This window comes from Urocampus carinirostris, chromosome 1 (genome assembly GCF_059441175.1).
Source record: "Urocampus carinirostris isolate Australia breed hairy pipefish chromosome 1, RoL_Ucar_1.0, whole genome shotgun sequence".
Classification (NCBI taxonomy): domain Eukaryota; kingdom Metazoa; phylum Chordata; class Actinopteri; order Syngnathiformes; family Syngnathidae; genus Urocampus; species Urocampus carinirostris.
Window position 1 is genome coordinate 31,159,501 of NC_142349.1, and position 16,734 is coordinate 31,176,234.

Sequence of the window (16,734 nt, forward strand, 5' to 3'; positions counted from 1 at the left end):
ATCACGTGCGGACGTGTTTCATTTTGCTTTTGCTTTTAATATAGGTGTACCAAGTGTTTTAGCCCATAACTATTCCTCCGAAGAAGGTCGGTGCAAGTAGCAAAGTTGCTACAGGTGAAAAAAGAAGAGTAGTGCGTACAACTATTGCATTTAAGAAAGAAATAACAGCAAAATATGAAGAAGGTGTGCGAGTTTCCGATTTTGCTATACATAGAGCATGGCTTCTGCTGAGCACCACAAAGGTAAGAAATCCTATTCGTAATTCTTTTCTTTACCCTTTGTTTATTTTTACACGTTCATGTTAGCGTAATCATTCGTACGGAAGATTACGATAACGCGAACGTACGATTAGCCTGGGTTAGCTTCATGTTTACGTTCATGGTAAGCATTCAGGGTGTTGGAACGGATTAAAACGATTTTACATTACTTTTAATGGGAAGAACGCTTTCGGAGATTGAACAAATCGGTTTTCGAACAGGGTTCTTGAACGGATTATGGTCGAGAACCGAGGTTCCACTGTAGAAATTCCGGTAAATCAGTGGTTGCGGAACAGTACCGTGCCATGAGACGTTTGGTGGCCGCACAGAAAGAAAAATAACTGCCTTAGTTTTAGCTTGTATCGATTTAATTTGTTTACATTCGAGGTCGACTGATTATCGGGTGAGCGAATTATCGGCACCAACATTTGGGAATTTGACGAATATCAATATCGGCATTTTGTATTATTCGACGTGCCGATTATTTAGGCTCAGATACAGCTGAGCCTTTCTTACCCTCTCTCCCTCACTCCTGCTTTCTGTCTCACAGGCTACCCACCTGCGCGCTCGGATTGGATAAGTGACCGGTGGGCGGAGTCACAAAGTCACATTAGAGTGGCGTAAACAAGGGCAGCACATGCATGTCAGGTTAATTGGCTGGTCCAAATTGTCCATAGGTGTGAATGAGTGAGCGAATTATCTGTCCCTGTGTGCCCTGCGACTGGCTGGCAACCAGTTCAGGGAGTCCCCTGCCCACTGCCCGAAGATTTTAAAAAGTCTGAAAAGCGTGTGTGTCATTAAGAGACAGCGTAAAAAGTGTAGTTTACTTGTTCAGGTGGAGACTGATACATTAGTGCATTTAAATTTGGGGTTTTGTTTTAAGCTAATTTAAGTCATTTTAATTGTATTGACTGTTTTATTTATTTATTGTATAAAATGACAGTGAGCAATTTAAATTTTTATGTACTTTTATATGAGTTGCTTCTGAGCCTAATTTTATTTCCTGCACTGTTAGTTTTTGGTTTAAGTGATATATGAGTCATGTTAGTTGTGTTCAGAGAGCTATTAAAGTTTTATTTGAATTTATAACAAATATTATTTGTTTCTTTTCGCATTTTAAAAAATCTTTTGCCAATTTTTAAACTTTTACAGCATAAATGAATATCACTCCAACTATGAGTTATCGGCCCCCTCCTAATACTAATATTTGATGTTTGCATCAGTCCTGAAAAACGCAGATCGGTCGGTACTCAGTTTGAATAATCTTACATTGTTGTGGAACGTATTGTTGTCCACAACAATATATTCTTTCTTCAGTAGTTAGCAAACATTTAGCTTTAGCGTTTAGCTTTTATTATTTCTTAGAGTAAACCAGCACAACATTAGCAGCCAGCATTGCTTTAACAGCTAACATCCCAGACTGTCAGAACCTGAACAGACAGAGGACCCAGACGCGTAGCGTTTTCGCACAAGCTTTATTTTACGGGAATGGGGCACTCATGCGCGGGAACACAAATGCCAGAGGCAGACGAGATTGAAACCGGACAGGACAGAAGGGATCGATACCAGACACAAGATACACAGACAGGAGATACAGCAGATACCAGACAGGACGGGACAGATGGGATCGATGCAACAGCAATACACCGGAAAGGACCGGACAGATGGGATCGATACCGGATGCCGGACAAGACGGGAAAGACAGGATCGATACTGGAGCAAGATACCGGACAGGACAAAACAGACGAGATCGAGACCGGATACTGGCCCAAGATAACGGACAGGACGAGACAGGCGGGTTCGATACCGGATACTGGAGACTGGAGCAAGGTACCAGACAGGACGAGACAGAAGGGGTTGATACCGGATACTGGATACACGAGCAGGATACCGGACAGAGTCAAAATACAAGTCTTGCAAGTGCAGAGGTTCGTTGACGGACTGACAAGGAGTGAATGAGAGCACTGAATTTAAATAGAAGGGAAGCCAATCAGGCAACGAGCAGCAGCTGGCGCTAGACGGGCGGGCCCAAGTGAGAGCAATGGGCAACCGTGACACAGACACACGTGCTATCTTTAGTGATTGTTAGCTGCGACTAGCACAATATTACCAACTAGGAGCTTCTTTCAATGAGTGTTCATGTTATGGGGATTTTTATATTGAGGATTTTTTTCTTTTTGTGGTTGTTCAAAATTCAATGCAATAATATTGTAATACATTTCTTGGGTTTTCAGGAATTTCGATTAACTTCACCAGACAATAGTTGAAAAACTGTCAACATTCCATCAGTCCACCCACCGGCTTTGAGTCAAATTTTTGATCTTGCCCTCCATCCGTGTGACTTTAACACCCTGACAGAGAATAATTACGAGTGGAACTCTGAAAGCGGAAGAATATGTTCATCAACCCTGAAAATCGTAAGAATAAACTCCACAAAACTGGCCTGGCTCTTGACAAATCAATGAATCAATTGTCATGCTCTGGGCAATTGGGAGATCTTATAAAACCGTCATCAACGGACCAGCACATGACAAAAACTGAATTTCTCCTGTCAGGAGACAGTGAGGAAATCACATTTTACAGTCTGACACAAGCAACCTTTAACTCATCTCAACTTTATTTGGAGAGCATTGTAAAGCAACCACCACAACATACAAATAGCACAACAATCAATACAAATCAGACATCTTGTAAAGATAAGTAAAACATTTATATCATAATTACAGCAATAAAATAAACTAGTGTGGACTGAGCAATTCGGAAAAAACACTGGACTATGTGTAATGTAAGATCAAACATCAAACATTCCGGTTGTATCCAGCAACTCTGTTTGTCCCTCACCCCCCTCATCAAAAGAACCCCCCACGGAGGAAAACAAAGCCTACTTACAACAAAGACAGTTAGTTCTTTGTTCCTTTATCTCTTTGTTTCCTTATCCTCACTGTAAATGTGGAACTGGAGTCGTCCAATTTCGTTGTCACAGCATATCCCATGTTGTAACAATGACAATAAAGGCATATTATATTCTATTCTATTTTATTCTATTCTATTCTATTCTAGTGCATTACAGAATGCTGGTAAATGCTGATAAAGGTAACTTTACAATATACTTGTTCCACTTGTAGCAGTGTGTACATTGCTTGTGCATTTTTTTTGTCCTACAATGGCCAGGCTGAGCTCAGATTAACTTTAGAAAGCAGCAAGTGAAATGCTTTACCCTTAGGCAATGTATATGATACAAGGCGTGGGGTCTAATTTAATCCTTTACCAGGGGTCTCCAAATTTTTGAAGCTGAGAGGTACTTTTTGTTACTAATTAGCAAAGGGCACCAAGTTTGTTATGCATTTCTAAAATACCACCTTATCGTGGTACTACTATGTTGTTACTATGTTATAACCTGGCTAAATAGACTCAGTCAACCATTAAAAAAGTATTTTACTAGAAAATCACAATGTGAGGTGAGTTATTTTCAGATGAGGTCCGCGTGCACCTCGGCTGTCCTTGGGGGGAACTACATAGGAAACTCCTGCTTAAGATAGATGCCAAAGTTGATGGGGAAAGTAGTATGGAGATCATTACATAAAATACGTGGAAACAAGAAAACATTAAAAGGCCAAACAATAAACTGACTAACCCGATGTTTACTTTTTTGGGGGGTTTCCTGCATTTTCTAACTCCGCTTGTTAGTATTTATATCCAGCTTGTACTATGGTCCTAATAAAAGCTGGCATCAGTGGTTCCTTTAAGGAAACCAAATTATTACAGAACATTCTGGGCACAAATGAGGTACGACAAGAAATCTTATCAGACACCAACGAGGTCAATCTTGAAAAACGTGTTTCCTCTGTAATATCAAATAATGTGTCGCTCCAGATTATTTGCAATTGTTATCTAATACACAAAGAGGTAAGTATTAGTTTCAGGAGCGAGCAGCAGCAAGTCAACTGCAGGAGAGAGAGTGGGAAAGGTGAGAGGAGAGAGAGTGGGAAAGGTGAGATGGCACAACAATCATTTGGACAGGTAACTTAAAATTAGTTTTACCTGGTTATATCAGTATCAGAAATTATTTTCCCCCCATTTTATTAACACTCCACTTATTGAAACATGAATATTTTGTTTGTTTGTTTGTTTGTACATGATTCAATTGTTTGTTTGTTTGTACATGATTCAAATTGAATCTTTTCTTCCGGCGCCGTCACGAATGGCAGCCACTCCAGCAGCTCCCGTGTTATTTTCGATTGTTCTCGATTGTTCTCAGCTCAGGGATGCTGCTGGAAATGTGAATTTCCCTTCGGGGATAAACAAAGTATCTATCTATCTATCTATCTATCTAATCAGTGTCTCAATATGATCTATATTAGAATAATCATATTCATGATATATTATGATAACAATCATATCAATAATAATACCGATACTGGCAACCAGTTAAGGGTACCCCATGCCCACTGCCCGAAGATTGCTGGGATGGGCTTCAGCACCCCCGCAACCCTACTGTGGATACGCTTTGCAGATAATGGATGGATGGATAATAACAATAAACCTTGTACCTCTGTGTAATCACTAGACTACTACGGATGTAAATGACATTGGGATGGGCTAGAGCTACAGTCTAACATTTGTCTCTGGTTCAATGAATAATAATAGTTTTGTTAGGGAATGAATTCTAATGCCTTTTCCCATGTCATTTACAATCTTAATTCTCTAGTGGTTAAAAGCTGGCGCTCTCGGGGCTGTGATTCGGGATCAATTCCCGTTGCATTTAATTTTGTGCAAAAAAAGATCAGTAATAGTTTTTGACTGGTGAATCTTTGCTCGAATACCACCATGAAACCAAAATTTTGAGTTATTTTGTGGCTTAGAAAAAGTGTTATCAGCAAAATCTTTCTTATAAAATAAGGCAACTTTTTTTTCCTGTCTGTGCAGCCCGGTACCATTCCGCGCCCCGGTGGTTGCAGACCATTGTCTTAACTATAAAAAATTAAGTTCTTACAAAAACAGTTGATAGTCTGTGCTCAAATACAGGTCTATAATGTCAGTCTATTAGTCTTCTCTGCGCATGCACGTACCTGTCATCTGGACTGTTTGGAGCCCAGTTCCGGTGCGCCTGACAACCCAAAACTCCTGCTCCAAAGTAATGAAGGTTGACACATTGGAAGCTTCCAGGAACTAGACCACGCCTGGATAATATCCGTCGCTTAAGAGGCAAAATTGTTCCGCACCAAGTAAAAGTCGTATCCCAAAATGCAACGTTGAAGCCCTCGCGTCAATTCAGTGGCGTCTTTGTCCCGTTCGGAGATCGTCGACAGTTGCGAGAAGTGTCACACCATGAGAAATTTTTGGGACTTAGTTGAGTTAACTCTTATAACTGTACCTACAATAATTATCAATTACGTTTGAAAAATACTCAAATTTGATTTTCTGTTAATTTTTAGGCAATATTTAAAATTTGGACCAAGTGAGCCACCATATTAGTATGCATTCTCTTTATAATGCGCTCACACTTTCTTCCCACACTTAAAGGGACATGCCGGACTTTTTTGTTTATAATTGTTCGGCAAAGTTTTTCAGTCCCGGGCCACATAAGGTTGAACAATTTAGTAAAGGGGTCGATCCAGGAGTCAAGTCACGTCATGTTTATTTGTATAGCCCTTAATAACAAAGAGTCTCAAAGGGCTGCAGAGACCACAGATGATCGCAAAGCACTATTATTACACCATCCATCCCCTGATCCAAAACCTCCATGAGTGCAAGGAAAACCTCAAAAACCTCAACATAAGGTGAATGACGAAACCTTGAAGAGGGACCGCACATTCGGTAATCCCCTTTCCAGGATGACCAAGCTACAATGGATGTTGCAATAACAAATAATACACAGATATTGTCAACATAAAATATAGGTTTTCCATATGCTATAGAAAAGAAGTGTGTTTTAAGCCTAGATTTAAACAGTTCTACTGAGGTTGCCGATAGAATCTCAGGGGGAAGAGCATTCCACAGCACCGAGGCCCTAACTGGAGAACGCTCTCGAAGCTGCGGGTTTCTTCTTGGCTCTTGGGATCACTAGTAGACCAGCATTTTCAGAACGAAAGCTCCAGACAGGAACATGGGAGGAAATTAAATTTGAAAGATATGAGGGAGCAAGTCCATGTATGATTTTGTATAATACCAACAGAACGTTAAAATCACATCTTAAGCTAACAGGGAGCCAATGCATTTTAGCTAAAATCGGGGTAATGTAATCAAACTTTCTTGTCTTAGTTAAAAGCCTCGCTGCAGCATTTTGTACCAGCTGCAGACTCTCTTGATTTTGGACTTCGGGAGACCGAAGAGTAGCGCATTACAGTAATCGAGATGGGAGGGGAAAAAATGATTGACTTGTGTTTTTTGCATCTACCATTAGAGTCAGGTCAGCAAAAAAGAAGAGTAGACTGTGGACCCATCATGCTCTTCTCATTTGAATCAATAAATAAGTATACATAGGCTACAGATATCTGTACATGTTGATTTTAAAACATTTAGAATGAAAGTGACAATATATTAGACCCATGTTTTTAAACACTACATTTGATTAAAAAGAAGCATTGAAAAATTTAAAATGCAAACCTGAAGTGTCCTGATTATTGATGCGACTCAGCTGTGCCTGCCCATTTGGCACCAACTGCCGCGGGTTCTGATTGGCTCCCTGTCAGTATTTGAACCCAGTCCTGTCTGTCCCCAATTGTCAGTCCGTCTGCGAAGCTCAGAGTGTACTAGGCGAGCCCTTTTCGACCCTGACTCCCACCTGTCCTGTTTTTGCTCCCGTCTGTCTTCGGCTACGACCCATTTTGATCCTGACCACGTCTGCTCCCCTGCCCCGGCTTATGACCCGTTTCTGACCCTGACAACGTTTTTGCTCCCCTGTCCTGGCTATCGACCTGTTTTTCCACCTTTGACACCGCCATCGCTCGCTACGGAAGATCCACTTTTGTGTTCGGATCACAATCCGTGTACGAGAGTGACATGCTTCCCGTGCCTAGCGAACACCGGATCGTGGGCGCAGCCCTTCCTCTTTCCTTTAATAAAACCTGTGGGAAACGTAACGCAATTGGGTCCTGTTTCCGTTCTGGTCCTGACAAGAAGGGTTTATTTTAAATGAAACTTGACAAATATCCTGATGAATAATATAAATTCATGTTTTTACAAAACTGCAAGTCCAGAATAATGTATCAAGCTATTTGAATGATGCCCTTGAGTGCAGTACAACTTAATGCTTCATGAAAAATACTGTGTTATTTTAAGGACACTGGAAACAATGAAGTCACCAAAATAACAATATTTCATTAGTAGTACTTATATAATTCATTTTTGTTTGGCGGGGCCGGATGTGATCCACGGGACGTAGTTTGCCCACCCCTGACTCAGTAGATAGGTCATCCCCCCAAGACACTCGACATTTTCTCTATCAGGTAAGGACTTAAATGGTGGAAACAAACAACAACGATCAATCGTTTTCCCTTTTCATCTCGCGGCTCTTATCAAATAACTATTTTTAGCGGGGTGTAGAGAATTCAAGTGTCCCCAATATAAATGTGAAAGAAACAGCCAAACACCTCATTCTGACATGATTGTTTATTGCAGAACAGAAACAAATTGACAGCTTGCATAGCCTACATTTGAAAACGTGTTACTTTGAAAATGCATCTTTTCTAGAAAAAACCCTTTTCAAATAATACTATTTCCCGTTTTAACAGCAAATTAACTACTGTTTAATAAAACTTTTGAAGCTCTGAACAGCAGATCATCTCAAGGTTAATGAAGCATGTCTCTACTTCAATTGTGTGTATATAAATCATGATCATTTCAGTTCACTTCTAATGGCACTAAAACCATGACACTGCTAAAAACTGAGATGTTATTTTGATTTTGAGATACCATTTGCCTTCGAGTTTGGCACAAACACACTTTCTACACGCATAAATATAAAAAATAAAACCAAAATGGCACACATTTGGAAACCACTGGTTGAAGAAGCTGCAGTGCATTCATGAAACAAAGGTCACAGGAGAGTTTCTTGAACAACAACAAAAAAGCACCTCAATGGAAGATAAACTGTGAAACTGCAGCAAACAGATAAATGAGAAATCAATTTGAAATCAACATACTGTGAGTGTTGGATTCAAATGTAGAAATAGGCTGACATAAGGAACCCAAAATGCAAATGAGGCAATCAGATTCCTCGCCTTCATTCAAAGTAGATAAACACATTGGCGTTGGATAGGGTAAAAAGTACATACAAGATATAACAAAAACTGGAAAAAAAGTTGATTCTGAATTTGAGCAAAAGGACGCATTGTTCTCCTAATGTGAATGACTTGTACGTACAAAGATTATGGGAAACACTGTCCCCGATAATAAAAAAACCTCCACCCCTACAGTGAAATATGGAGGGCACTGCCTCCGATACAGACACACACTGGTAGACAAAAACTACCTTCTTCATTTCTACATTATGGAAGACGCTGCTTCCGATAATGGCGCCTGGAGAAATGCACATACGAGCGCCTTCGAGGACGCTTACGCGCGCTCGTAGCTGGCTGTGGGTGCTCGTGCACTTCATTTAGCAGATGCTGCTTTTGTTATTTCGACAGTATAACTGTCATAATTATGGAAGACACTGCTCCCGATAATTATCTTATAAAAGGCAATTAAAAATATTGATAGTGAACCCTGCCACTGATGAATAAATAACACAATAAATATACTTAGGTTTCAGTGCCGCCCAGTAAAATACTCTCCTTTTTAGTATTAAATATGATTTTTCTAACTGTATCTTGTTTTTATTCAGTTTTGGTTGTAAGGATGATTGAGGGAAATGTCTCAAAACATGGCTTTCAGAAAATACTTCTAAGATCGTGTATGCATCTGAGGTAAGATCAGCCTAAAAAATAAGATCTAGTTTTGAGAGGTGGGCCTGTGGGAATTAAAGCCTGAAACCAGCCCGATCCCGACCAATTAACTTGATTTGCAAACCCGAAATTTCTTGTCAAGCTCATGCGGAAATGGCATTACTGACAATTGAGCAATTGCAACAGTGTTTACAGATTTCTCTCACAATAATGGCCTTGTCAACAATTTAGTTAAGGCAGTCGTCTTATCTCCCATTCCTAAAACCATAGATCAAAAACAAATCCAGTATTGCAATTTTCAAACAAAAATACTTGTGAGGGCTATGGAGTAGAAGTAATTTATGATAACAAATGAAATCATGTATTTTTTTTAACGAAATCTAAGTTAAACAAGACTGTTTAAACAATTTACATATTTTCTATTTCTGTGTCTGCAGAGTCTACATCAACTAACGACTTTCCATCAGTGACAAACTTTTTTTTTTAAAGTTGACAGAAAAACCTTAAGTACTTCTGTCATTTTGATGGCTTTAAGAGAAAGGGGCCGAGAGAGAAAAAACAATGACGGGTGGATAATAATAAAAATAGGGAGAAGCTCAGCCATAACATTATAATTGTCATTTAAGACATGACCCAGGCTTAAGACTTTACCGATCATGGCTCTTGTTGAGAAACATAGAGCTACTCCTGCAAAGTACAAAGTACAGTCCATTTATTACTAATAAATTTGAATGGCGGGTGAGTGCTTTTGACTTTTTTTTAAAAAAAAGGAAAATTATTTTTACTGTAAATGAAAAAGAATGCCTTTCTTTTCAAACAAATCTTATACAGATGTCTTTGATTATAAAACCACTAGCAATAAAATTATTTGAAAGTAATTACAATAGCACCAAAGTAATCAAAAGTGAAGATTAAGCACCACAACCTTAAAATCGAGCACAACTTGAGACAATACTGTCATAATAAATGTCGGATTTTAAATGAAAACAAAGAGAGATAGGGCGGCTTTTAAATATTGTGATTTACAAATACTTTGTTTTCTAGACTATAAGGCGCACCTAAAAACCTCAAATTTTGAAAGAGTGCCATATAACCCGATGCCCTTTAAGTACCACAAAAAAGGGTGAATAAGGTTGGAAATGGCATACAATATTAATATGTGTGCATTACTACACGAGGTCTTACAGAATACTAACATATTTATGCAATGATTGATCAATCGAAACACACATCCCTGACAAAAATGGCCAAATATTGCATGGAATGGGAATCGGACCCAGGTCGCAACGGTGAGAGCGCTGACACATGAACACTACACCACCAGTGATACAGATAACGTAAAAGGCATTACAATTGATCTCATCATCACACTATTTTACTCACAGAGCCAGAAACGAATGTTAGAGAATGGCCAAAACAGAAAGTTATCCTGAAGTATATAAATAAACGCAAAACAAAGGAAACGATTCTTATGGGTCCCTGATGATGAATCGGAATTTGAGTGAGTAAAAATTGTGTGATCAGCCCAAATTCAATGGCTTTTTGTATGTTATCTGTATTGCTAGTGGTCTAGAAGTTGGTTACTGCTCTAACTTCTGTATCTAAGGTTTGATTCCTGTTGCATACAATGATTATTGACATTTGTAACCTGATCAATCATTGCATAACTTAGTTGTATGAAATGTGCAACGGTTATACACCAATATATATATATATAGGTAGCTCTTGTTCTAGTTGTTGTTGTTCTAGTTCTAAATCCAGAGTCCAGAGCGCCTTATATACAGAAACACTATTTTTGAGAGGTGGGCCTTATAATGCGGAAAATACGGTTCTATGATTGTTATGTTTATGATTATTATTATATATAATTCGTATCATGATGGTCATTATTATTTTTAATGAACACAGGGTGAAAATCCTTTAAATTTCATTATCGAAGGACCACATTTCTCCTGCTATCGCGGTGGCACAACCCTGAATGGTCCATGTTGCCAAAGCAAACTGGTTGCGGAATTGGTCAACGTCGGCTTCCGGGCTGTCTGTCCTGAGAGCGTCCAGGTGGTTGGCCAGGCCTTTGAGGGTGTGAGGACCCCAGCCGAACAAAATGTGACGGAAAGGGCTTTCTCTAGCAGACACGTATGCCGAAAGTAAGTTTCTCTCCACCTAGAGACAGCCAAACAACACACAATGAATATGCTTTGGCAATGTGAACATTCTCCTCTATCTAATTTTTAGTCTCACAATGTCATGATTACAGATTCGGGGCACCTGCGGCTGCCCTGGTCGCTGATTGGCTCCTTGCCACTTTTTGAACCCCCGACTCCCTGTTACCGGCCCTGTTCCGATCGTTGCGAAACTTCAGCTTCCGCTAAGGCAAGCCTTCCGAACCTGACTCCCTGTTTTATGACTCCCGTACGTCTCCTGGCTTCGACCTGTCTCCGTTTGATGACGTCCCCAGCGACCTGCTCCCCGAAATCAACGATCACTGGATCGTGGGTGCCAGCTTACGTCTCCTTTCTCAATAAAATTAAGAAACTAACGCAATTGGGTTCCCGTCTCTGTTCCTGACAGAACGTGAAAAGAACCCAGCAGTTTTTTACGAGCGCAGATCGGCGAAAGGAGACATGCAACGTTCGCACTGTACCGAGGCGGAGGTCCGATGGATGTAGGGGTGACGTTTCAGCCTTTCTACGGATTGTTCGACAGCAACAGGAATGGCTTCAGCGGCACCAAAAAAGGTTAGATGCGCTCCTGGAGATTCTTGCTCGTCAGCTGCACGCATCGGCCCCGCCCCCCGGTGATTTTTCTGCTGCAATGCCATTGCACCCGCCTGTCCCGTTCACAAATTCTCCCACCATCGAAACGGCAGAACCTTGAATGGGCGCGCCGGAGAAATTTTGTGGCGATCCTGCTTAGATGCGAGCATTCCTTGTAGACTGCCGACTAATTTTCGACCTGCAACCCCGAAACTTTGCATCCAAAGCGGCCAAAGTGGCCTTCACTATCAACCATTTGACTGGGAGAGCCGGACTCTGGGGAACGGCTGAATATGAGAGAGGTTCAGCTGCGTGTTCCTCATTTGATCTCCTGCCCTAGGAGATCCTCAAGGTACTTGACACAGGATCCACATCAGTCGACGTGTCGAGATCTCTGATGAGGATACGGCAGGGAAGGCGATCGATCACCGATTATTTGATCGCTTTTCGGACACTCGCAAGCCAGAGCAACTGGAATGCGGAGGCGTTAGAGAACGCCTATCTCAACAGTTTGGCAGACTACATGAAGGATGAGATGGTGTCCCACGCCCCGCCTACCAACCTCGACGAGGCCATTGCGCTCACGGCCCGGATTGATCGTCGGGTTCAGGGTCGACGTCATGAGAGTCCGCCAGAGCCACCCAGTTTCCTGCTCACCCAAGGGGACTGGCGCCCCTTCGGATTTCCAGCAGCCACCCGCAATCCTGCTAGACCTGTCATGACTACTGATTCGGGGCACCTGCGGCTGTCCCTGTGGCGCCAACAGCCCTGGTCGCTGATTGGCTCCTCGCCACTTTTTAAACCCCCGACTCCCTGTTACCGGCGTCCGATCATTGCGAACCTTCAGCTCCCGCTAAGGCAAGCCTTCCGAACCTGACTCCCTGTTTTATGACTCCCGTACGTCTCCCGGCTTCGACTTGTTTCCGTCTGATCACGTCTCTGCTCCCGCGCCCCGACAACCCGACCTGCTTTTCCCTCTTCGACACCGCTATCGCTCGCCAGAGAACTGCCACTTCTGCGTCCCGAGTGACCTGCTCCCTACAATCACGATCACTGGATCGTGGGTGCCAGCTTACATCTCTTTTCTCAATAAAACTAAGAAACTAACGCAAGTGGGTTCCTGTCTCCATTCCTGGTGCCTGACACACAAGAAAACCCGACAACAAAAGATGAAGCTCAGCAGTCTTACCGACATGATGCGATCGTTGTAAATGCGGCACATCTCAGTTTGACTCAAATCACTGTTTTGGATGTCTTTCATCAGGTTACGAGAAGCTCGACTGTAAGAGCCAGAGGCGGACATCAGCCACTGGACTGTTGTGGGAACCAGATTGGGCTGCATCTGGACACGTAGGATGCAAAACACTCAGCTTAAAACTAAAATTAACTGTCGAAAAAGGTTATGTCTGTTTCTTTAATGACGCGCGTCAAAGTGAAGCGCGGTCTCTCAAGTTAATTGGTTGGGCCCAGGCTAGTTCGGGCTTTTATATCCGTGGGCCTGGTTGGGTCGGGCCAGATTTATTTAGACCCGATCTTACCTCTAATCCTAAATCAATCGTGAATAAATGTGTGGATCCGAACAATTCATGTGAAAATATTTCTCCACATATAGGTGTTGAGAAAAGTGACAGTAATATGTATATTACTTTTTGAGTTGTATACATCTTCCAATTGCGATTAACCACAAGGAAACGCTACAGTCATTTTTTTTTTCCCTGGGCTGCAATAAATGTCCATAATTCATAGGTAATCCTTGCACTAATACACGTTTGTTATTATTATTCCTATCATTGAATTGTTAGGTGCGCTTGAATAAACTCTTCCTTTTTCATCTTTTCTGTGGTTCAGGTTGGGATTTGGACTGTGTTTAAAACAGTCCTTTTCTTACGTTCACCAATTTCATCCTGGGATAAAAGAAAACACCAACCATGCCTGATATTACTCTAACTAACGCCCTCACCCAGCCTCCTTTCCTCCAGCGTAATCTGCCTCGTGGCCAGAACACAGATGATAAAAGTAAAATAAAGCAGAAAGGTGCTGTGGAAAAAAAATAGATAAAAGCTCACTGAACTCAATTGGGCAATTGTTCACACATACTTAATAGAGAAAATATCTAATTTTAGACTTTTTAAGGACATCTCAAACTATGCGCCCGACCAGATGACCTTACACGATTAGTTAAATGATCACCCAAATATTATATAAAATGTGTTTGTCTATTTTTACCAAAGTGTATCGATTCAGCAAGTACTAGCATCAGTAGTCACCAGATTACATTTGAGTTTACAAAAAAATTTCCACTGACAAAGGTAAAAAAACGAGTATTAATTTACATTTTGAACTAAGGCTGCAATGTTAAAGTTGACAATATATATTCGAAAAGTAATAGTATTTTTCATAAAGTGGCACGGAGCATAACTTGTTAGCACGTCTTCAAATTCAGAAGTCCTGGATTAAACTACAGGGAGTGCAGAATTATTAGGCAAGTTGTATTTTTGAGGATTAATTTTATTATTGAACAACAACCATGTTCTTAATGAACCCAAAAGTCTCATTAATATCAAAGCTGAATATTTTGGAAGTTGGAGTGGGGCTTTTTTAGTTTTAGCTATTTTAGGAGGATATCTGTGTGTGCAGGTGACTATTACTGTGCATAATTATTAGACAACTTAACAAAAAACAAATGTATACCCATTTCAATTATTTATTTTCATCAGGGAAACTAATATAACAGCTCAACATTCACAAATATACATTTCTGACATTCAAAAACAAAACAAAAACAAATCAGTGACCAATATAGCCACCTTTCTTTGCAAGGACACTCAAAAGCCTGCCATCCATGGATTCTGTCAGTGCTTTGATCTGTTCACGATCAACATTGCGTGCAGCAGCAACCACAGCCTCCCAGACACTGTTCAGAGAGGTGTACTGTTTTCCCTCCTTGTAAATCTCACATTTGATGAGGGACCACAGGTTCTCTATGGGGTTCAGATCAGGTGAACAAGGAGGCCATGTCATTAGTTTTTCTTCTTTTAGACCCTTTCTTGCCAGCCACGCTGTGGAGTACTTGGATGCATGCGATGGAGCGTTGTCCTGCATGAAAATCATGTTTTTCTTGAAGGATGCGGACTTCTTCCTGTACCACTGCTTGAAGAAGGTGTCTTCCAGAAACTGGCAGTAGGACTGGGAGTTGAGCTTGAGTCCATCCTCAACCCGAAAGGCCCCACAAGCTCATCTTTGATGATACCAGCCCATACCAGTACCCCACCTCCACCTTGCTGGCGTCTGAGGCGGACTGGAGCTCTCTGCCCTTTACCGATCCAGCCACGGGCCCATCCATCTGGCCCATCAAGACTCACTCTCATTTCATCAGTCCATAAAACCTTAGAAAAATCCGTCTTGAGATTTTTCTTGGCCCAGTCTTGACGTTTCAGCTTGTGTGTCTTGTTCAGTGGTGGTCGTTTTTCAGCCTTTCTTACCTTGGCCATGTCTCTGAGTATTGCACACCTTGTGCTTTTGGGCACTCCAGTGATGTTGCAGCTCTGAAATATGGCAAAACTGGTGGCAAGTGGCATCTTGGCAGTTGTACGCTTGACTTTTCTCAGTTCACGGGCAGTTATTTTTCGCCTTGGTTTTTCTACACGCTTCTTGCGACCCTGTTGACTATTTTGAATGTAACGCTTGATTGTTCGATGATCACGCTTCAGAAGCTTGGCAATTTTAAGAGTGCTGCATCCCTCTGCAAGATATCTCACTATTTTAGACTTTTCAGAGCCTGTCAAGTCCCTCTTATGACCCATTTTGCCAAAGGAAAGGATGTTGCCTAATAATTATGCACACCTGATTTGGGTGTTGATGTCATTAGACCACACCCCTTCTCATTACAGAGATGCACATCACCTGATATGCTTAATTGGTAGTAGGCTTTCGAGCCTATACAGCTTGGAGTAAGACAACATGCATAAAGAGGATGATGTGGTCAAAATACTCATTTGCCTAATAATTCTGCACTCCCTGTACATTCCCGGTGTGGGGTTTGCATGTTCTTCTCAACCATGTCAACCATGCATACCAAAAACATACAGCCTGTCACTTGGTGTGTACAAAACAATGATCCCTTGTAAAAAATGTGACAGTGAAGGGTTGTCTCTGTGTGTTCCGAGACTGCTGGCGACCAGCCCAGAGTGCCTACTGCCTTAAGTCACCTGGGATGGGCTTAAGTAGCTGGAAAATGAATGAATGCAATGTTTATAATTTCTACAAAATATGAATTGAGATGTGTGCAATGAAAAAAGTGTGATTAGGCTGCAAAAAGTATCCCTATAAAATGTGCAAATTTAAAAATTGAGTCTAAAAATCAATCTGACCCCAAAAGTTTGACCTCCTCCAGAAAATCCTAATGGATAAAACTCTTCAGAGGTTCATTGTTCTCAAAAATTAGCCACAACAGACGTAATGCACACCTACCCTCTGCACGGTGTTGACTTTCCTGTTGATCTGCGCCACATGACTACGAATAATCTTGTCGTACTTTAACAAATCCATTTGCAGCAGATGATCGTGGACCAACCTCAGCACGATGTGACCTGCAAATTTGGCAGCTGCTTCAGCTAGCTGCAGATGCTGGTTGGACGTAGCAGCAATTAACTTCTCTTTGGTATCCAGCAATGTGCCAAAATATGGATAATCCTATGGAAAGAGCCTGATTAAAAAAATCCATACAATATATGCATTTTTTACATGAATGCCTTGGGTGGTAAATATTACTAAGTGGTACCTGTTCATACAAGTTTAATTTGTTCCGGACCAATTTTCTCAACCTCCCAAAAG

The 16,734-nt window shown here is 41.2% G+C and overlaps 2 protein-coding genes across 5 annotated transcripts in view; both read right to left on the minus strand.

The window, feature by feature from the left end:
• Positions 1–5,461, minus strand: part of tnk2b (tyrosine kinase, non-receptor, 2b) — a 54,366-nt gene extending 48,905 nt beyond the window's left edge. The window contains exon 1 of the mRNA XM_088334907.1: positions 5,327–5,461. The gene's annotated coding sequence lies outside the window, so the exon portion shown is untranslated. The remainder of the gene's footprint in view (positions 1–5,326) is intronic.
• Positions 5,462–7,853: 2,392 nt separating this feature from the next.
• The window catches only part of LOC148374294 (transferrin receptor protein 1-like), a 28,550-nt gene continuing 19,669 nt past the window's right edge, over positions 7,854–16,734 (minus strand). For all 4 annotated transcript variants that reach the window (XM_088334909.1, XM_088334910.1, XM_088334912.1 and 1 more), the window contains 3 exons: positions 16,372–16,593; positions 13,091–13,243; positions 7,854–11,308 (listed from right to left, as the gene is read on the minus strand). In XM_088334909.1, the coding sequence (XP_088191035.1) occupies positions 11,066–11,308; positions 13,091–13,243; positions 16,372–16,593 (618 nt within the window). In that variant the 3' untranslated portion in view covers positions 7,854–11,065. The remainder of the gene's footprint in view (positions 11,309–13,090; positions 13,244–16,371; positions 16,594–16,734) is intronic.